At 37.7% G+C, this 23559-nt stretch overlaps 1 protein-coding gene across 3 annotated transcripts in view; it reads right to left on the bottom strand.

Moving 5' to 3' along the window:
• Positions 1–17190: 17190 nt before the first annotated feature.
• TAFA1 (TAFA chemokine like family member 1) overlaps positions 17191–23559 on the bottom strand; it is a 110048-nt gene continuing 103679 nt past the window's right edge. Inside the window, exons 5-7 of one of the 3 annotated variants that reach the window (XR_008354945.1) lie at positions 18970–19094; positions 18322–18390; positions 17191–17667 (exon numbers count right to left, since the gene is read on the bottom strand). Coding sequence is in view for 2 of the 3 variants with exons in the window: in XM_053469928.1 (XP_053325903.1) it covers positions 18373–18390; positions 18970–19094 (143 nt within the window). In the remaining variant the exon portion in view is untranslated. The remainder of the gene's footprint in view (positions 17668–18321; positions 18391–18969; positions 19095–23559) is intronic. The other 2 variants (XM_053469928.1, XM_053469927.1) reach the window with 2 other exon arrangements.

Genomic DNA, 23559 nt, shown 5'->3' with positions numbered 1-23559 from the left:
CTGGACGTGAAACAATAGCCTCCTGACACTCCTGTAATAGTAGATTTGGTGTGTGTGTGTGAGGGGGGGGCATTTAGACGAGGTTGACAATATTATTCATGTAAATTTCTGTTGACAGAAATATATAGTAAATATATATATAAATAGTGACTTATATAAACCATGACATGCAGAAACAGGTGAGAAATATTCTGGGGGCATAGAGAGGACCAACCAGATTACAAATACCATCTAGGTATTCTCCTTCTCCTCGTATTCCATGTCCTCTATGCTAACGAGAGAGTTTCGTATCTCCAATGCTTCATCACAAGGATGAACGGGAGAAGAGCTGTCTAAATGTGCCTTCTAGGCTTATTCTACAAGGGTCAGTTACAGGAGTATCTCTGATCACCCCAACTGGTCCATTGATTGCCAATGCACAGAGCTAAGCCAGAGCAGGACCACCAGTGGCCCTTTCTGCATCGCTAGAGGCCCCCTTCTGCCCCACCTTCCTTACTGCTGGTCGTTGAGATATGATGTCATAACACGACGCTCCACTTTTTAGAGTTGGGCAGTGCTGAGTTGAAGGAAACTATGGAAGATTGCGCCAACTCGGCACAGCCCTCCATAGTGGTAATGGGATGGGGAGCGATCTCCCTTTTAACTGGTTCACCGGGCAATGGTGCAGTAGGAAGCCTGACCACCCAATAGGCTTACATGTTATTCGGCAGTCTTGACACTCTAGGGCTAGTTGACTTAGTTGACTTATGCCGTTGTGCACCGGGATTCCATATCGCCATAGTTGATGGTCTAACGGTAGATTTGTCCAACTTTCACAGCCTATAATAAATATTATTTTTCTTAAAATGTTTTTGTTTCAGTGCTTGGAGAGTGCCTAGGATTTCTATTTGGTTTTGGCAGTATGTTGATGAAATTTGGGTAAAATAAATTAAAATAATTTTTTTTTTGTTTGTTTTTTGTTTTTTAGAAAAAAATAAACAGTGTAATATATTCAGCTCCCATCCCAATATTCAATTCTGAATCCTCCTGTTCCATGTTCACTGATATGGTTCATATATTATATTAACCAGTGGGGAAAAAATGAGTTTCTCGCTACATTAGTTGGTGGTAAAAGGTACGGTATCGACAAATACAATCTGCGCCATAGGAAAAGATTTGTTATGCAGAATATGATGCAATCCAGTCGGCAACAAATATATATATATATATATATACAGTATATACCAGTCAATGTTGATATCTAAAATAATTGTACATTTGATACAGCAGTAAAAAAATGTATGAATAAAATTCACAGTTTGACTGCACCGCAGCTAAATACATTAAGTCTTTCTTTGCTGACGTCTTTGCATAAACATAATGACAAGTTGGAAAACACCTAATTATTTTAAATTCTAAACATAATTAGTTTGTATCATACTAAGCAATTAGGAGTCAAGGAATTGCAGATCAAAGACAGTCGCATTGAAATGCAAACACAGTCAGGAGCAACGGCAGCAGTTCAAATAAATGGCTGTATATACAGTAGATGCTACGACTCTTCTGTTAACCCTTTAGCATATCGGACGGGAGAATAATTCACGTCTTTGCCTCTCCTAAAAAGAGAGACAGATTCTCTGCAAGGCACTCATCTTAGTCGCGCAACGTGGCGTATTCTAGACTGGGTTGACCAGGTCTAGAGCTGCCATCTTGGATATGTCGGTGTCGGTGGCATGTCGGTGCTCAATGGGCCAATTACAATGTAGATCCCTGATCACCCCACTCCGCTCATTAACTCTATGGAGGCTGTGCCGACTCACGGCCTTAATAGACTGCTTTAAGAGTCCATACATGCCTTTAAATGACAGAGTTCTGGGATATGATGTCATGAGGATGGCGGTCATGGAGGAGGAAGACGGGGAGCTGGTCTGGGTTAGGCCCAGGGTGGCTCACAAGGTAATTACGCCACTAGATATGCTGATAAAATACAGTATTTAGCGTGTTTTGTTTGTTGTATTTAATTTTACAGTTAAAGGTCCATCTTGGAGCAAATATTATGTTTTTTAAACCACTTCTGTAGACAGAAAATGGGATTGAACCACTCAGATAGGGGAGGCAATGGTATGGCCCATGAAACCCTATAAATGTAAAAGAATTACTATTTTTGCACATGTACTGTTTATTTTTTTGGAATAGTGCAATGATGTGGTCCGGCCAGTACAAATCTCTAGAAAAAATTACACTTAAAAAATATATATTTTTAATTATTTTTTTATGAATATGTTTATACTAAATTAATATTTTTGTAAATTATTATTAACACTATTACACTATTTTAAGTTTTTTTTTTAATCCCTTGAAGAGTCAACCTCCTTTCTCTTGTAACAACATCTGAAATGATTTCTATTGCTTCTCTGTTTAACCCCCGGATGGTTGAAACATTCATTAAACAAATATTTATAAACAAAATAAAAAAAAAAAAAAACTAATTTGTAATTCAAACGCACCGCTGAGTTGATATTGTTCACAATAGTATAACTGTCAGCAGTTCGTTATAATACACACGACGCTTTCCAATATATATTTCTACGTTTTGTTTTCCCGAAGATACGCCTTTGTATCTAACAGAAGTAATCTCCTACCTTAGGCGGTTTATTTACGAGCAATTTATGCTACTTAATAACTGGAGAAGAAGGGAAGGTAGATTTTTTTTTCTTGAATATTTAAGAAGAAGAAGAAAAAATACCCAGGTCTTATATAATTGGGTACTTTTTTTTACAAGCGCTAAGCAGAGCCTGAATAATTACCCTGCTCCATGTTCTTAATGTCAGCAGAAAGAGGATGTATGTTTGTAGGCTTCTGGGCTCTTGAGATAATGAAAATGTAAAAAGAAGAAAGCCGTAATGTACAGCGAAATAAATGGCCAGATGTATCTCTGCATGTCTAATGCTATGTATGGGGAGATCATTCATTTAGGTTGTAATGGCGCTTATGTTAAAAGAAAAAATCATTTGCATGAAACAATGGCCGCTCGTCCCACGGTTGATGGATACCTTTAAATCACGCAGACACCGCTGTGTTTTAACAAAGCACTTAGGAGCACTTAAAAATATGTCATCTCAGAACGGGAGAAAAGCAAATACATTCCAGAGCTCATCCGTTATATTTTGTTAAAAGTGATCTCACATCTCAACCCCATTCATCTCATCCTCTCTGTCTTTATTTAGCTTTCTGTGCCCTGAACTGAGTTCTAAATTGACTCTACAAAGGCCGCCATGTTGCCTTTAGCTGAAGTGTAGTTACATTACATTCATTTATAGAATGCCAGAAGATTCCGTAGAACTACTTTTAATTTTTTGGGTTTTTTTTGTCTAATTCGTGTAAATCTCCCAAAAAACAAGATAGGACCCTCGGAATTTTGTAACTTAAACAATTGGCCTTTCCAGTATACCCAGTGAAACTTTCCAAGCTTTAAAATTAATCTTGATATAGAAGGAATGGGCTTCAACTAGCTGGAGTCTGGACTATAAACAAGAAGCGTGGCCTCCCCTTACATTCCTTCAGAACTTTTCTGATCATAGATGAGGCTCCGATAGCCAAACTGGTCCTACCTGGGTTTTTGGTTCCATGGAGTGGTCCAGGGCATGGGTTCCATCCACCAAACCTCATAACACCTCCTGCCGACAGAAGTCTCATTAAATCAATGTAGAACACAAAGGAATTAGCTCTCGGCTGCCTACGCGCGCTGAAACCTAAACGTGCATGTGTTCGATGGAAAAGATAAGTGAAAACCATTGCTATCTAACATCTAAGATTACCTTTGGACCCTCTGATAACAAAGCTTTACTTCAGTGTAGAATTCCATGGCCAACAATGGCATTGTTATTAACCCCTTAATGACAAAGCCTGTACATGTACGGGCTCAAAATGCATTGTTTTCAATGGGTTTAGGGACCGCCCATTGTCCTTAAGGGGGTAATAAACAGTCAATGATAACATTGTGATGTCTATTCATCAAAAAATGATAGGGTTGTCAGTATGCTCCACCAGTTAGATAATTAATGGTCTGAATTATTTCATTTAAGTAGTCTATGACTTGCTAGAAAGAGGTTTCACTTCCGTGGTGCTTATAGGATAATAAATATTCAAATACCCATAAAAAATACAATAAGGCTTTGTTTTCTCCTAAATAAATGAATGATTAATAAACTTCTCAGTAGTAAATTAATTGCGTATTTTGTAAGGGCAAAAATAATGAAAAAATAAAAGGCATGTATATTTTCCGTTGTACGAGCCTTTAAAGAAATATTGTTATTGGTCTATTATTGTGTGAAATAAGAAGAATTGTTCTTTCTACAAAGCTTTTCAAAGTCACTAAGTTAACAGATCTTTCTATACATTAGTGTTTGATTTCCCTGGGTAGAAGCTGATTACTAGTGTGTTATGGAAGGTTACAGCTGAAACTACACAAAGCTCGTCTCGTCTCTTCATGCCTCCGACGCTTACATTTTCATCGCTTTCTCATTTTCGTCGACACCAGAGACTTGAAGAGGGTATTGCAGAATTCTTCGAGTACTAACAAGCTAAAAACCCGCTATATCCTTCCCAAAGGTCAACAATATGACACCTGATTGTCAAACCGTATCCTCATATCTGACTATTCTCATTCTTGGCGTAGTCATGAGTGTAACATATTTCGGATTTAAATGTCTACATTAATGACTAATGCCTTCCTTCTCTATGGGAAGTTTTTTTTTTTTTTTCAAAGTTCCAAAAGAAACTGAGACTTAAAAAAAGAAATACTTTGCAGTTCCATATAAACAGAAATGTTTCTTTCCACTAAAAGACTGAGATTTTGATTTGAATATGAATTTCCAATTTATTAGTTATTACTATATTATTATTATTTTTTACCTATAGTTTCAGACAAAACCTTTAGCCCGTATCTCATGGAGGATTTTTTTTTAACATAGGTGATTGCCAAAGAGTATTTAGTTTTGATTATCAGAATGCGTCACAAGTTCATAATTGTTTCAAATAACTTTCAGTGATGTCACACAGTGACTCGTTTAGTATCTAAAAGGGACATCACACAGGGGAGATCTAGAGAAACTTGTAGGTGATTGGTCGAGATTTTAAGCATGTCAGGATCTATATGAGCTCCACTAAAGTAGACAATGGAGAAAACATTCAACCACATTCTGACTACAAGGCAACATTCTGTTCCTAATGGCATTCATGACCACTTACGTGATGTCTTTCATGACATCATGGCTTTTATGACCACTTACATGATGTCTTTCGTGATATCATGGCTTTCATGACCACTTACATGAAGTCTTTCATGACATCATGGCTTTCATGACCACTTACATGATGTCTCACCATGTTCTCATGGGTAGGAAAGTCTTGAGGTATTAGCAGATATTCCGCAGGAAGAAAGACTTGGACTTTGTGTCCAGCTCTACATCTAAGGACCTTTTTATGATGATTGTTGGAGAAGATTGGGCGATGTCCACTAAACTTGTTGTGGCAGTATTTGTGGAACAAACCATTTTTAGGCAACTATGTTTCCAAGGTTGACCACAAGCTGTTGGTTACTAGCCTTCCTTTTCTCAATGAGCTTTCAATTGAGTTAATTCAGTTACTTAAACTCATGTCTAAAGGAAAAGCCACCAGATGATGCCAGTTATGGACATTCTTTGGATAAATCCCAGCCCAAAGTTCTAAACAGAGCGTTATAGCTATATCATCTGATGTTCCACTCAAAGAAAACACACTAAATAGTGATTAATGTCACAAAGCCTCCTAATAGGCATGATTCATAAGGTAATTAATGGCTTATTTATTACTCTAATTAGCTAATGCTTATTTCCCTCATTATATGTGGATTTTGTATAAACACGACTGAGCATCTAAATCTCTTAGTGATTAAACATTATTCTTATTATCAATTATAGATCACATGGCACCATGTTCTGTAGTCTGCAACAAAACGGGCAGTCGGAGGTTGCGTCTGATCTACAAGCTCTCTGCGGAGATCTCTTTTCTTAAATAAACCCTATAACTGCAAATAATCAACATTTACATTTTGCGACCATGTATAGAATAACTTTTAAGGAAATAAAGGGAAATCATCAGCACAGACATGATAGCAACACAACTTGTAAGGGTTAACATTCTACATATACAGAAGTCACCATGGAAACCATCGGAATGTTCTAGCAGATTGCTCAACATGTATAATTTACAATTACTGCTTATGAGAATGGCTAAAATATATTTATTACTTAATTATTCCACTTCTAGGGGACAATAAGTGGTGGGATGATCGGTTTGGTTTTATTTGTCTCTAGAAATGGGCGGAATGTAGACATTTCTGCCTTGTGGAAACAATAATGTTTCTGCAACTCATATTGTTAGTATCACTAATGATGTAATCATGATGCAATCATGATGTCATGATGCACACCAGGAGTTACTATGGAAGCATTCAAACAACCAAGTTTTCCAAAGAAGCCTTTGTTTTACCAAAAGAACGTTAGAATATTTCTGCTAAAAAAAGTATCACTTTTTTTTCTCATTTCCCCCCGTCTCACAAAAATATCCTGGTATAAAATCCTTAATTTGAGCTCTAGCTATGTGATTTCAATTTGTGACCCCCTCCCCCGACAAGCTCTACTAAAACAAAATAACTTTGTTAAAATAACCAAATTCTACACAATTTAAAAAAGATTTCTGGGATTATTCTGTGGAATGATGTTACATTATTATTATTATTATTATTATTATTATTATTATTAATATATTTTATTTATATGGCACCAACAATTTATACACCTTTATGAAAGTCGTATAATTTTCTAATTGATGTGAATCTGCTATATAATAAAATCTGATAAATTATTGCGTTGACTAAAGATAGAATATATTTGATGTATAAGAGGTGCTTTACCACGTGTTAACCCCTTGAGTACTAGACGCATGACCTATGGGTACCTTTGCGAAAAATGCGGTCTGCAGATATTAGCCTTGCCGAGAGAAACCAAGCAGAAACTATAAAATGTGATAAAACGAAATGAAAAAAAAAAAAAAACATAAAAAGAAGGAAAAATAAGTCAGGAGTTAAACAGGTCACAGCTGTTCCCGAGGGCCTGGAGCTTTTTACTTTACATACGCTTCTGATTGTTCTGACAAATGACTACACACTATGTCTGCACATTCAGAGGAAGGTTCTATATTCCCGTGGACGTTCGTGGCACACTGTCACGTTAGAAAGCATATTTGCTTTACTTACCCTCTGAAATGTGGCATTTACAGATGTTTTTTGTTTTTTTTTTTTTTTTTTTTTTAGAATTAAAAAAAAAAAGCAAATTGAAACTTCAAAGGCAATATCCGCTCAATATTTCAGCTGAATTCCTTTTTTTAGTTATTCTATAAAATAAGGTAAGCGCGGTCACCCTGGACACATTATAGCTTGGGTTTTCCCTTTTGTGCGAAGAAATGATTTACGGGCCAATTAATGGAAAAACAACATTTCTTACAGCCAAATTATCAAATATTTCCAATTTTACAAACATTATTCTATACATTATTCCATACATTTGCTATTAGCATATAGTTGCCAATAACCCTTATTCTTTAAAATTCTAGTGGATCCCCCGCCATTAGAATTCCCGTTTTATTATTTTTGTTTGTTTTGTTTTATCTTCCACTAATGTGTTAATATTGCGTGTGGCCCAAAAGAAGAAAAAAAACCCATGAAAAAAAATCATTTGATTGTTGTCACTCCCTACGGGTCAACAGCTGAGCAAATGCTTTTCGCAGGTTATGCCAGACTGGCATGCACTTGGCAGTAGGACGGATGCCTTAGGGTAGACATAATGTTTTTTTTTTATACAGCTACCAGCTCCGTTGTAAGACAAATCTGATGTTCGCCGATCTCTGTGTGCTTGTTGGCTTATCCTGAGTGCAGGTGCACAACAATTGCTGTCATGAAACGAAAAAAAAATGGAACCGAACACAAGAAATTGGCCAACAGAAAAATACTGAATAAACAAGTAACCGTACCGACGCAGCCTTCATTAACTAACTTCCCGAGTTTAATTATGTCTCTCGGCCTACAGTGGGATGTCTAATGTTCATCTGTCAGCCACAGGTGACTGATCAAAATTACAGGGGAAACAAAGAACGCTTCTTCATCAGGGCTTCATTTTCATTAGAAATTACAGTACAGGAATGAATGCTTCTGATGAACTCTATAGGGTTATTTAGAAATGTAGGCTGGTAACCAAATGATTTAAATTTAATTAAACAGCATTATAGGTATATATCTGCTGGTAATTTAGTTAATTAAGTGTATCGATCAATATGTATTTAAAGGGAACCCCAACTAATTTATTTTGGCTGGAAGCTATCTTAGGTTTGACACAGGCAGCACCCCCAGACTCGTCCCACCACTTACGTCCATGGCCTCCGTCCCCTGTGTTGAGGACCAAGATGTGATCACCAGGGCTGAACTAAGGATGACCTGACGGCCCTTGCATTTTGAGGCCAGTGACCACAAATGACACAAGTGCAGCGGCCGGCTAGATACACACAACCTCTTGTTAAGTTTTTGCGGTGGACTGACAGATTGAGTGACTATGGAGTGCTGCCAGCCAGTAGCCCATCCGCATACCTGGAAAACGTCGCTGCTCTGGGTCACCACCGGAAGACTCTGGGTTGCGGGAGCAGTGTTGTGACACCATTTCCCTCTTGAACAGTTGGGTGTCCCACGACGTCAGAGGAACTGCCTACCAAGGTCAATGGGACCACCTTTGACGTCAGCGGACCACCCACTGACATCAGTGGGACTTCCAGCCCGCATCCTGCAAGGTAGGGCTCCAGGTAGCCGGAGTTCCCAGGTATGCCAATCAGACCTTTGTTAGCTGGCCACTTTAGGCCTACTGATGACCCAATAGAGCCTTGGTTATACAGCATAGGGTCTGCCACCCCCTGGAATCTCTGCAGCTCTTTAGCCTGGAAGACACAACACCTTTGGGATATATAGTACAGGACTGCCTCTACAGACACTGTACAACATGTATGTATACACATCTTTTTAGTAAATCTTAAGTCAAGATTCATAGAATGAAGTCCTGGCAGTAAAAAAAAGTTTTTTGTTACTGTAATTTGCCTCCCAGTTAATCAAAATACCCCAATGATCCGCGCTTGATTAGGTCCCGAGTCTTAACGAGCGCGATTACAAATGAAATCTCAAGGCTTGGATACATCTCTCCTTCAAATCTCATTGATTGCCGAACCTCGTTGAAAGTTCGACGATACATTTTTTAAGGTGTGACAATCACGGCGCAGACATCCGTGAGAAACGTTCCTTACTCCATATTTCATCTAAAAACCTTTCTGTGCTAATGTCAGGCGTATTTAATTAGGCTGAGAAAACAAGTTCATATTTCTTGCTAGAAGCCGACAAGATTTTTAATCTGCTTAAAATATTATCGAAATAAAGATTTATGAAAATGTATTGTTGTGTCGGTGACAAAAGTTTAAGTCTAGGTTACCGTATCAACCGCTCATAAACTTACCGAAAACAAATAGAAAATATTTAGGTTTTGTGAATTCAGAAAGATTAATATTTATTAGATTTAAGTGAAAAAAAAATGTTTTTTCCTTCCCTTTTACTGCGATACACTTTATAATCAGTATGAAATTCTTGAAATCCAACTTGTCAAGTGAAAAAAAACTTTCCAAAATTTGTAGAGTCTCCTCAAAACCATGCAGGAAAAGTTGGTTTTTCTCATATAAGTAAAACTTTTACTGTTTGTCGCACCGCAGAACCTTGATTACAGGTGAGTTGGTCCAACTTCTTCCTTTACATGATCTACAGAACTCTTGGTGGTACCTTGAGTTGGGTTCATGTCAGAACACAACCTTGCAAACAGTGCTACTTAAATCAGTTGGACATTCTTGGCGAATTTGACGGAAGATTAGACCCGTTCGGCCCCCGTCTAGTTGCCCGTTTCTCCTGCTGTAAAGACTCAAACTTTAATCAGTCGTTGGTCTCCTAAGCCTCTGACCAGGTATTTCCCAAATCATATTATTCCATGTAACACCTTTGTTGCGGGGGGGGGGCATCTTTTTAATGTATTTCCAAAACTACCCCAAACCTTATCTAGACTTTCGTTGCAGAACTTCATGTTTGTGATTGCGGGAAGTCCATCTATCTCTGATGGAACGTCTTCGTCTTCCTAAACTCCATCGTTTTTGGTACGCTCTGTTTTACATGCGTATAGGTTATCCTATCTTGTCATATCTTTAAAATATTTCATTAACAGAAGCACCCGCTGGATTTCACAGGAAGTTCGAAATAGAATTACTAGCGATATGTGACACTTTTCAGCAAATGTGTTATTAGAAGCGCTAATTTTATGGAAGTTCCGAATGTAAATGCATTTCAATTACACAGATGTTTCCTAAATAGACATGGGATATCACTTCCGGAGCCATATCTACCAAAGCAAAACTGTGTCCGGTGTTGGCCCCACCCAATTCTGCCATTGACTCCACCCATATTGCTTTTAGCCACACCCCCTCGACACAAGTGCCCTGATTTAGAATCTCAATTTGGGGGCAAATTCCAAAATGTATTTGTGCTGATGGATGTTAAAACGAAAAAAAAAAAATCATAATTATCTGTAACCCTAATTCTCTTATTTTTTTTTATTGTATTATCTGGATAGTCGAGGTTTCACTATTTGCCAATAATTCATTTTGTTTTCTTTCCCCCCCCCCAAATTATTCTTTATTTGACTGCATCTGAAATTCTTAGGAACAAGTAAAAAAAAAAAGGAAAAAATGGATAAAAACGCATATATTAAAGGGATTTTAATTTTTATTTCCTGAGGACACTCTGATGTTCTGTTACATTTCTCAAGTGATTTAATTCATTTTATGTTGATTATTAATTTCTTATGTTTTTTTTTTCTTCTCTTCCATGATAGTTTTTTTTTTTTTTTCAGCTATACATTTTGGAATAAATGACAACTTATAACATGAAACCGAAATGTGGAATCTATTTAAGTCACTCTGTATTCCGCTCACATTTGGGGTATGTATTTCGGAATTAAAAAAAAAAAAAGAAAGAAAAAAATGTGTTTTATCAAGGAAAACATTAAGCATTTGCTCAGTGAAAATTAAATGATAATTCCCTGAAAAATAAGTCTCAGTTTTGTGGTTATTCTGTATTCAGCGGGGCATTAAATTATTCAGCGGAGTGTGCAAAACATTCGAACAGTTTGAGCCTTAAAGGGTTTTTTTTTCTTTTCCCAACAACCAAAAAGTGTTAAAATCGGGCAAACACAGCTTAGGATTTCATCTTAGAAGCAGCTTATTGAATTAATAAGACAAGTCAATTAATGTTTTGCTCTGTTGCTTCAGGATAAAGCGGAGAAATGAAAATATAGTCCCGTTTACTTCTATTTTACAAGAAGACAACTAAAATAATCGGTTGCAACAAGTCAAGGGAGCCTTGTAAACATGGCCGGCGCGGCACAAATACTTCGGATATTGGTATCGGCTTACATATCGAGACAATGTTATTTTTTAACTTGATCTGGTTCTTTATAAAAATACTAAATACTTAACCCCTTAAGGACAATGGGCGGTCCCTAAACCCATTAAAAACAATGCATTTTGAGCCCGTACATGTACGGGCTTTGTCATTAAGGGGTTAAGATGTGTTTTCCCTGCCTGCTCCATAAACGTGCGGTTCTATGGCGACAAACCCCAAAAAATAAGTGATTTGGGGTACGGAAAAATAAAATTTTTTATTCAAAATAAAGACAGAAAAATGCATTGGTATTCTAATATAAGATTTGAAATGTTTGTGCCAAAGAACCTGTCCTTGCCATGGTCTATTTGTTAAGTAAAATAAATAATAAAAAATAAATAAATAAATAAATAAATATATATCTCTAAACAGGTACCTTCTGCCAATGAACTATTAAAACCCTTTTTAACCCCTTAAGGGCGGTCCCTAAACCCATTGAAAACAATGCATTTTGAGCCTGTACATGTACGGGCTTTGTCATTAAGGGGTTAAAGATTAAATGTATTCATTTGACATGTTTTTCCTTGTTTTTTTTGTCCACCATAGTTTATTACATTTTTTTCCTGCTCTAAATGTTGACTTTGTCTTAGAATACATAAGTCAATATTTTTTGTGTCAACAACCTGGCAAATGAACGGCGACCACAAAAAGTAGCGTTTGGCCGCTCATATCCAGCCATCGACCGAACTTACATTATCAGGCGGCCGCTGGTCTTAAAGCGCCGGAGCCACCCCGCCATCACCAGTCCTGGCTTGGTCAACATTTTGATAGAACCTTGAAAATAACTTGCAAGACATCTTTGATACATTTGTCTTTGTAACAGCCATTTATTCTGGGCTTAAAAATAGTAATTCCTATTTTAAGAAAAAATCCTGATTAAATTTGCAATTTAAGAAAAAATAATGAAAAACTGATAAAAGGTAACATAAAAAATTGGCAAGTTTAATAATACTCGAGAAATGATTCTGACGTTTGACGAGATTATTAAATGTTAGGACAACCCTGGTTTTTAAATACATTTAACAAGCGTAAAGATTTCTTTAATATGCTAATTAATGTCAAGTTACTTTCATTATTTTTCCACTTTAAGAAATGCTAATTCCGGCACTTATATTTGCTTTAACTTTGAGCTCCAAGACCGTGGCGTACATTGAGCCATGAAAATGGCCATTTACATGATAGATTTCCTTTAAGTATATAGGTAGAGGGTGTTAGAGCAATAATGGGGATAGTGTGAATGATTTATCTCCGAAGCTGTTAATGTTCTCTCATTATAGTGTGTAGAGATTTATTCATATCTCATTTTATTACCTCCAGGACATAAATCTTGTGATTGGTACCTGGAACTGTTCACGGGTTTTATTTAATTAAGTGCAGGGAAATGAATGAGAGTCGCCTAGATTAAGTATTCAAATTCTATTCAAATGTTCTAATTATGAGATGTTATTTACAAAGAAAAGGGTGTCTGGAACACGGTGTTCAAATATGCATTCCGTCGCTTGTTGACTTCTCATCGTAGTTTGTCAAGGTAACGTCTGTGACCTCCAGTTGACTGTTTTTATGAATATTGAAAGCAAAAGTGTCTCTTTTTCATGATATCGTCACGTGACAAAGAACATAGAACGTGACGGCAGATATAAACCCTTTGACCCATCCAGTCTGCCCAACCAGACATGGCATGCCCATTTAGTAGCATGACCTATGCATATGTGCAGAAATCCATACAAGATGTCTTATCAAGTACATTACAGCATTTCATCTTTGGGTTTCAACTTCTAATCACAAAAAACATGACGGGCTAAGTCCCAAAACAACTATATCCATTCTCTGACATTCAGTAATGGCACTGGTGAACACTCTTGGTCCTCTTCCTTTGGTGAACCCATCATACACACCTGGTTGTATATATGACACTCGTATGAGTAAATAAGAAATGCATTGAATTTGATGGAATTTAGGTGCTGAGAGCTTGCCGGAAGTTGTGATTTCTTGTTGAATTGACGTTAAACAATTTTCCACCACACTTTTGTGATTCTTAGTTGAGTCCTCATTAATCAGCTCCCTACCACACTCCCGTGTTCTAGGCTCACATACTCCTTGAGTTTTATGCAGGTGGACCTCACTCAAGTTGGCCCCACTTAATTAGAGAGAGCATGGGCCCGCTCCGTGTGCCCTGATTTCTTAGTCGTCCTTCTCTGAAGGCCACATGGTTATGACATCATAATCCATGGCTTATTTCTACTGTGTCTTAAGAGGTCCTCTGCTCCTCTATCAGCTCATTGATACAATAGCAGAAGCAGTAGTGTGTGGACATCTTGACAATATGGAACTCAAGCGGTTCGATGTCATAAGTCTTCTAAACCTAATCTATCTTCTTGACTTCCTTGTGCTAAACACAAAGCAATAGTTGTCATATTACAGACCATTTTTTGTATGGCCAGTTATGTTGAGCGCTATACCCTAAGTAAGATTAATGTACCTTTATTTGTAGAACATGAAATGACCTCGGGTAGAATTTGTATCAATTACCACAATAGTCTTGCATGTAATAAAGGTGGTTTCTGTGTTGATGGGGCTGTAGGAATTAAAACGTCAAACTTTATCTGGCATAAGCCATGGTTAATCATTCTGTAATTATGAGAACAGCAAGCTGTAAAGCGCTGGATGTGTGTTTTCATTTTGTAAACATCAATCAATATATTTGATTAAAAAATTACCAGTGTGTGTAATGTTTCTTAAGCTAATTTGAATGCTTGATGGAAGGAGCCGCTTAATTTGTTAGCAGTGAAAGAATGCGTATCTGCGCCTGTACCAAGACACTTTGCAATCCTCAGCTCCAAAAAATAGTGAAATTGCTTACATTATGTAGACTTTTTTTGATTTCTTTTGTAAATTCAGTTGATTTGTTCAGTAAAGCCGGAGTTGTATGTCAAGCAACAGATTTCTCAACTCAACGGCACTCAACAAACTATATTGGATCATTTTGCTAATTGATATCTAGTCGACCTAGCAGATGGCTCGATCGGGTTGGCAATAAATTTGATCATCTTTATTTGGAGCCATTTTTCAACTCGACTTCTAACTTGGCTCAAGATGTTTGTGAATAGCCAGGTGGCTGTCCTCCTCACTACAACTTGACTTTAAATAAGGTCAACCTGGCAGTCAAGTTGAACATCATGAGTTACTCCATTTCAGCCTACTTGATCACGATGGCCAATGGTCAATCAACTCATTTCCAGTTGGTGTTTATTGGACAGAATGAGGCTGACTGTTTTGCCTCAGTGACCAATTTTAGTAAAGTCTTCTAGATACATGTTTTAGAAAGACCTACAGAGTTGTGGATGTGATAGGTTTCCTTCACTGTAGATCTTAAAAAAGACCCAATCCTTAATCAGTCGTTGGTCTCGTCTTAAATCCAGGAGCCGTATGTCTATCCCATGCATGTTTAATACCCTCACTGTATTACCCTCTACCACCTCTGCTGGGAGATGGTTAACTTATCTACCCCCCTGCTGGGGTAAAACTTCCTTACATTAAATCTAAGCCTGTGACCCCCTCGTTTAGATTATAAACTCTTGATCATAATAAAAATGTATTATTTCTCACCGGTAACACTTTATCTGATACTGTTCTCGCTTTCCAGCTAACCACTTCAACATTTACCAAACTAATCTTATCTGTACTAAAACACCTAAAGAATCTATAAACACACACAAACACTCATAAAACGTAAGCAGAAATAAACAAAACAAAATTTGCGGGCATTTCTGTAAAGAGCAGCTTTGGTTGGTTCTAAATGTGTAGCAGTCGCCATGGCAACTAATGGAATTTTGTAGCTGAACGTTCCATATTTAGCACCGTGCACCCGAATCCGTCTTTACAAATCCGAACCTTTGTGAAAATGTCCATTTTTCCTTGAGATTCCGAATCTTCCACGCAGAGAATAAATGGTATAGTGCTCTAGCAAGTATTCTATAGGGTCGAGAGAGGCCGCGATGTACATCTGCGGGCAACAATTTACTACTTTCTTATTCCCCGAAAATGTAGACTAAGTGAGTATTTTTTTTTTTATTACAACATAAAAAATATAATGCACGGCTTTTAGATTTTTTTTGCCGAACCGTTTTTTTTTTTACAGACGTGGCAGCAATTTTTGAAAGACGGGATAATGCAATAAGGATGCCACATACAGGTATGTAATTTGATAGATCGCATTAAATTATGCGCAATTCATCTCTTTTCCGACTGTTCCCGGGGATACTTTTATTTTGCAAGCTGGGACAGGCCGGGAAAAATTTACTATAAGATAGGTGCCTACGGTGAAAATGTCCTCCGTTTCAGTACAAAACTGTCTTGACAGGCAAACCCAAGTAAGTTTATTGTAAGTGCGGTAATATCAGCATGCTAGAATAAAACATTATTAAATTACATTAAAAAACCCCGTTTACCTGTAGAGACGCAGAAGGCTGATCAGCAAAGCGCTTCTGTATCACAAAAATAAAATGAAATACGGCGAGACAAAAGGTTTTATCTCGATACGAGTCGCTTCTTATTGACTAGACCCTGTATTTTACTAAAATATTACATAATAATAGAAACAATGTTAATATAAATATAATAAATATAATAAATGTAATAATATTCTTTAATCATAACCTATGACCTATGGTCTTCAACCAGTCTAAGCAAACAACGTCGATAAGGTTGATATTGGGTGTAGACATACTTGAGAACGTTTAGTCTATGGCTACCTGGAGCCCTCCTTCTTCGAGAGGGGAGAGCATAGCATGAAGAAATTCAACAATACATAACTGTCACGCATAACAATGTAGCAGTGTTACGAGAGACCTCTATGCTTCGGAACGATGGAATTTTGTCATTTTCAAATGTTTATTTTTTTTTCAATGTTTTCCCAAATTTTTTTTTTTAGGATACTCAATAAATTCAAAATAGAAGAAAAAAAGAAATACGACCATCAAATCCAGTATTAAAATGTACACATCTTTAATGCTATTGTTCAGTATTCGGGAGAATAAGATAAATGAAATTATTCCATGATTCAAAAAACAAAAACAAAACAAAAACAAAACAAAGAGTAAACATTAACAAGCATAATGAATACATGAAAAGTAATAAAAATAGAAAAAAAAACAAGAAATAATGATATTCAGAGAGACCATTCCAGCGAGTGCAAAAAAAAAAGAGGAGCTGAATAGGGGTTACTGCATACGGTACCAGATATACAAATTTTTGCAGACATTCTACGTACACCTGTAATGGAAATATACCATAAGCCGAAGCCTACCAAAACCGTGCGCGCCATAGAAATTCTTAGAGATGTTTGAAATCTTTTCCTTCTGTGGATCTTCTAGAACGCTAAAAAATACTCCATTGTAAGAGGCTGGGTCCAACGATGTAGGGTTTTTTAGGTTTCGTAAAAACGTTGATGTAATCAAAGCCTGCATGCTATAATCACGTGGATAAAAAGCCTAAAAGTAAAAAAAAAAGGAATACATTTTATTGACATGTTCTGTTTTGAATTAGAGGAAGATCTTGATTCCACGTGATGCTTTAAAGATCCTCGTAGGCGGGGCTTCCCCAACAGGCTCTTCTCCATTGCAGTACAAATGTAATGGGGATCCACAAGAAAAATCTGGAGTATTTTTTATTCATTGTTAATGCAGGTTCTGGAGATATATACAAGTATTTTTTTTTTCATTTTTCTTTCTAGAATGTACAAAGAAAGTTGTAAATCCAGAAGACTGATCTTCGTGTTTCAGCACACCCAAAAAATAAATTAAATGTACAATTGTTTTAATGTTTCCAGTTTTCCTGGTAAAAATCCCAAAAATGCATTTCTTTGTTTGGCCCATGGATTGTTCCATTTCACATAGTGAAACCACTAAGAGTTTTTTTTCTTTAAAAAGTGCAAGTAAAATATCCATTTGGCTTGTAAATCCTTAGTATGCTTAAGACTGAATATGGCCTCTTCTTATTATCGGCAGATGCCTGTAGATGTTCGTCATTCCCCCCCTCCCAACAACAACAAAAAAAAAGGATTAGGCTCTCGGATGAATCTGAAAAAGACATAAAAACCGGGAAATTAAAAAAATACTTTAAAAAAAAAAAAGTAAATCAAGATAATTAAACAGTAAAAAAAATATAAATAATACATCAGATTGTTATTATTATTTGTATTTTGGTGAAATTTTGTATACATGTTTCAAAATTAACATTTCGCATGAATAGCTTTTTTTTTTTGTCTGAATTTGATCTGTTTGAGCAACTATATAAAGTATTATCCAACTTGAAAAAACTTTTTGGGTTTTATGTGGATAGAAGATATTTCCAAGCTGGCAAGTATAGCGATCACATGATAAGCATTTATTTCTTTACAATTATTTCACAAAAAAATGATTTTTTTTTTTACAAAATAATTTTGGTCAGTATTTTACGACATAATTATTATACAAGCTAAACTTTTTACAAATCTTAATGTTTAAGTTAAAAAAATAAATGATGCACTAAACATGGAGATTTTAGGCTCTTTATGTGTTTGAAGTTATGTGAATGCCTTTGCTACCCTTCATTTCAAAGGCACAAAATGTAAGCACTTTATTTTTTCTTTGCCTGTTATTTTCTAAATAACTTTATAAAATATACAAAATTTAAAAAAAAAATAATAATTTAAATGTATTTTTATAATTTTTGTGTGTGAACGGTAGCTGTACCTACGGGGTTTCAGGGCCTCTCAGATGCCATGTTGCCTTGCATCAAGGTGCTCATGAGTGACCCTGAAACTTAAAAAACAAAAATGTAAACCTCAGCCAAAATGAAACTTTTTTATTCTTGTTGTTAGCGTTATATTATTGGGGTATAATTTTTAAAATACAATTCGCTATACATTTTCAGAGGTCATATATTTTGTATGCTTAAATAGTCACTACTGCCAAGGAACTAAAACAATACGTTCATCTATGTATGTACCCGGAGCACTGCCCTATGTCTGACCCAAGATAGCGCCCCCAGCCGCCCCCCTCCCCGGCCATCGTCCACTCTGTGTTGCGATATGATGTCATAACCTGACACTCACACGTAGCGCCTATTAAAGCTGTGTTGGCTCGGCCATCGCAATGTTATTACAGCATCCTAAAGCTCACCATGTCTTATTTTCAAAAGTCGATGGAGCAGTCACCTTGGAAATCAGTGAAAGGTTCACGCATGTTGACTGCTCCTGATTATCACGTTATATACATTGGTCACCATTGGCATTTCATACAAAATATCTCTAGTTCTCTCATTGCGATAAACATCTGTAGTAACCGAGCGTACGATGGAATTTTACGGAATTTTATGATTCTTTGGCAGTAAATACTTACCCTGGTGGTCTTTATTTTATTCCCGGTGGCACAAAGCCACCCTGAGTTATCAGGAAGAGTCTTGCATTCTTCTCCCTCTAAGCAGGGCTCCATCTCGCACCACCATTTGCCAATCACTATGGAAGCTGAAGGAAACAAAATAAGCTCGTTAACACTTGTGTATTTAGCATTTAGGCTTCCGATGGCCTAAAAATTAAGTGGAAGTACTATTCAGTTGCGTATCTCCCTTATCTCGAAGAAGATAGGAGAGAAAAGAAAACAAAGAGAGCTGGCAAGTTGGGCAGCTTTGGTCAATGAGGCTACTCAGCTTTGGTCAATTAGACTACTCTGATTTAATTATTGGACCCTTCGAAAGGCTTTTTCTCTTTACAATCACATCTCAAGTGGATCATTTGGTTATTCTGTGGGATAGAAATCACCCTAGACTTCCTAGACTTTCTACTGTCAGCAACCAGCTCTGTCTACAATGATAGATCGAGGATCTGGTGTAGGTAGTGATCCCCAACAGGTAAGATGAATGAGAAAACTTTTTAAGTTATAAAGCCATTTGCTGCTGTTTCTCTACACATTATTGGGGCTTTTAGGGCTGTAGAACCCTGCGATCCCCTCATACCCAGCAAACATTCTGAGCTCCTGGGAAAGATGGGCATCAGGGAATGAAAGAGGGGCTTCAAAAAGGGAGGTATCTTCAATTTGGAGTCCAATAGAGATATTTGAAGCAACAAGAGGACTATCCTTGATAAACAGAGACACTTTGCTATGTGTATATATCTATGGGTCAAACAAATGGTTAACAATGGTAATTATGTATCAGAAGGGGTAATTTCCCCAGTGTTGCTTAGTTTAGGGGGCACCATACCAACATTTGAAGCTTGTTAGCTTATCATTTAACTATTTTTGAAGTAATAAGCATTTTACTTTTGTGTTTCATGTTTTCCTTTCTTTGTAATATTGTAAAGCCTGTGTTGCTACCCAATGCATACTTTGAAAGGTTAATCAGCCCGGAGAATTCGTGTCCTGAGACTTGCAATAAAATTCTGGTGGCAAAGGCAAAGAGAAATAAAAGTTTGCCAAAGGCACATCAACCAGGTGTCAAACACGAGCCTTCAGCTTCACAGTTCAATGCTGCTGCAGCTGCCCAATATGATATCAAACATTGGAACAGAGAAATGAAATTAGAAACAAAGTACAAAAAACCCAGCACAGCTGACACTTCATAGTATTTCTGGTGTTATCTGCGACACCGTGAGGATTTTAACAGAGGAGCTGGGATGTGCCTCCATCTATCGAGGGAGACCAGACATCAACAGCTCCATTGGGAAGATCCTTCTACTGTTGACAGTCCTTGTCTTTTGGGTCACAATTTGTATCAGTCCTACTAAAAAAGTATCCCCCGCAGGTTTAGGATAATGTGTACATCTGGTAATTTATACTTAAAAAGGTTTAATTGTTATTAAACGACGTACAAGCCAACTGTGTCACATTTCCAGGGCCAATAAACATTATAGGGAAAAATATGACTTTTACTGGGGAAAGAGAGCTTTGCAATGTGGGGTTAATGTACCTTATGTACCTAGAAACCTGAAAATACTATTGTATGCAGCCGACAAAGGTTTAAAATGTATGTATATAAAATATTTATGTATCCTAAGATGTCTATACTCCACATCCGACGTTCTCTATTTGTTTTACAGAGTTCCTCTCGCTTTCGTGTTGAAAGTGTTAATTGATCCTTTTCTTCTCCACATCTAAGACGTGAACCAAGAAAGAGAATGGAAACATCTCTGCCTTGATGTCTCGGCGGCGCTGATTTCTTCTCTGGTCTTTGATATGCAGCGTATTAGTTGGGATCTACCTGCGATTTGCTGTTGTGTTCCTCGTTAAGGAGTTGTTTGTAAAGACGTCAGCCCCTTGTAGGCTCCATACGACGATCATCACAAGACAATCTTCTTTCTCATCTGACAGCGTCATTAGTATGTGTCTGCTGCCTTCATCTGCCTCTCTCTCCCTCTCATATGGTGTTTATTTTTTGAAGCTATTCCCTGCCATCATGAATGAAATTCGGCTTCTGAAGCTTCCTGTGAATTTTCGCCAGCGATATTTAGCCCTTTGAATGTCACAGGAGCAAGGAACGCGGAATGTGTTACCTGTTCTGCAATCAGCATTGGAAAATAACATAGATCAGGTCCTGAGGTTGAAAGGGGGGGTCATTTACACCCCCCCAAAAAAAAATAGAATTGTGGATGTAGGGACTAGAATGGAAAAAATTGAAAAAGCTTGGAAAAAGCATATGGATGTCACAAATTGGAAACAAAATCTAGTCATTCCATTTGCCCAGCGTGGGTCTGGCTGGCACCATTTGACCCTGGGGGGGGCCTTACTCAATTGCCTTACGTGAGTACAAGCTGCCTTGCCACTACTGCATGGTCATGTACTGTTGCATCCCAAATCGGACCTTGAAGAATTAGGACCTACCCCCTGCGGTGGCAAATGCCCCCCCCCCCAGGCCAGCCTGCTCCTGACTCCAGCCAGGAAATAATAATTCTGTCGTTAAAGTATATGAGAGAATGAACAGAATAGACTAGGCCTGGCCTTTATTTTTTCTATCGGTATTAAATGCTCCAGTAGGCATTGTCTGCGTAATGAGACACTTTATATCATTTCCAGTACGATTCGAGCTTTGAATTTATCTGGGGAGACGCAATTTGGAAATCTGCTCATTACACGTATTCCGAAAGAGCTAAAAATACAGAGTTCACGGAATGTTGGAAATTAAACCGCAGCGAAGATACAATGTAAATCGGAATATAGATGTTTAAGCAGCGACGGTGTCGTGTATCAGATTTTTTATCTTAATTTGCAGATCCGCCGCAAAAAAATGAAACTGAGCTCCATGTTTCTTGTTTTTTTTTTATCACCAGGTACTCACAGACTATAACCTTCAGGGTATGGACCGGCTACTTGTAGGGGTATTTTTTCTTAACACGGGACATTGCCTGTCCTTAGGGAATCATTATTTGGTCAATGAGTGGCACAATTATGATTTCATTCACTAATTTACACCTTTAGATCCAGACCGATGACGTACGTGAAGCCGACGGCTGGATTTGGCAGCACGCTATGTTTTTATGGCCAGTCCAGGCCTCTGTATCTTCTTTACCCACAAATAGTTACTTTTGCAAAAATTTAGCTATATGTTTGTAATTATTCTTTTAATGCTAATAAATACCTTTTTTGACCCGGCTTGAAACTGATACATTAAAAAAAGAATAATGAACAGACAGATACATATCACATAATGGCACGGATTCAATGCATGAGATAAATCTATTGAGTGGCATTCCTTGCCTTGATTGTAATGCGAATAAATACGATAAAAATCAGTATGGATTCTGTATCAAATCATGAATCTCGACCAACATAACTGGTTTTATCCCATTATTCCCCATTTCAATCTATTCATGGACTGGCATTCCAGGTCTATTCCTAAGAACTAAGCCCCAAAATATGTTTTTTTAGGTAGAAAAGTGTGAGAAGGTGCAGAAGAAATACTTTATTGGTTTGCAAGAAAGATCTTCATCAAAATCATGCAACAGTGACATCTCGATTCCTTTTGGTTCCACACGGTCTCTCCTGGGGGACAGCTTGGCAAGGGTTGTGGTTGAAGGACATCTTTTCACCATAATCCATCTTGAGATAACAGCATGGACCTCTCACCTTGGTACGTAAGGGGTGCCAGCGAGCAACCAGGGAACCTACAAAACACTAATTGATGCCCCATAATCAGGGGGGGTTCTACTACCTTTTGCTTTCAGGAAATCTCTCTTTCTGTCTCCATCTGTCTAATCACCCCCCGTCTCGCCTTCATTCTGTCTCTCGCTTCTCGTGTTCACGAAAGGATGAGAGTTTTGCTCAGCACGGTATGCAGCTGGCCGCTGTACGCAGAAATCAGTTAACAATGAAACAGAATGTAAAATCGGAATACCAGGTTATTTCTGCTACATAAAAAGTAAGAGGGCTCCGGCGCGTTAAAGGCTCCGAGATTCAGATGAACCGACGGCTGCGAAAAACACAGAATATAAAACGAAAGCCTCAGGACGGCAGAAAGGAAGACATTTTGAGAATGATTGTATGAAACGATAAGTTTAACCCCCCCTATCCGTTCACCTTCTTGGGGGTATCAAAAGTCCCCACGTAATACAATCACAAGAACCTGACGCTTGCTGGGTTATGGGACATGGCGTCAGGGTCGGACTGGGCAGCCCTGGCCGTTGGTGTCCTAATGACGTAACTGCAGCTGCCACACTGTATCAGCCGATCTGGGGAGGATGGGGTGCTGTTGGCCAGTGGCCCACCGGGTCAGATGGTCGGTCCGGGCTTGAGTTGCGTGGCGAAAAAATATATTCGTAGGAAAACATGTAAATCTCACATAGGCACTGAAAAAAATCACGAATCATTATAAACCAGAAAAGGAGCCCCAATGCGTAAGTGCCATTGTTAGGACTGTCCAAGAAATTTCAGGACAGTTGGTAACTCTTCAACCTTGTCCCGCCTGCTGATTCCTGGTAATAATTAGCTGGATAATTCCAG

This window comes from Spea bombifrons, chromosome 6 (assembly GCF_027358695.1).
Source record: "Spea bombifrons isolate aSpeBom1 chromosome 6, aSpeBom1.2.pri, whole genome shotgun sequence".
NCBI classification, from domain to species: domain Eukaryota; kingdom Metazoa; phylum Chordata; class Amphibia; order Anura; family Pelobatidae; genus Spea; species Spea bombifrons.
Note: the sequence above shows the minus strand (reverse complement) of the source record. Positions and strands in the feature narration are given on the sequence as shown.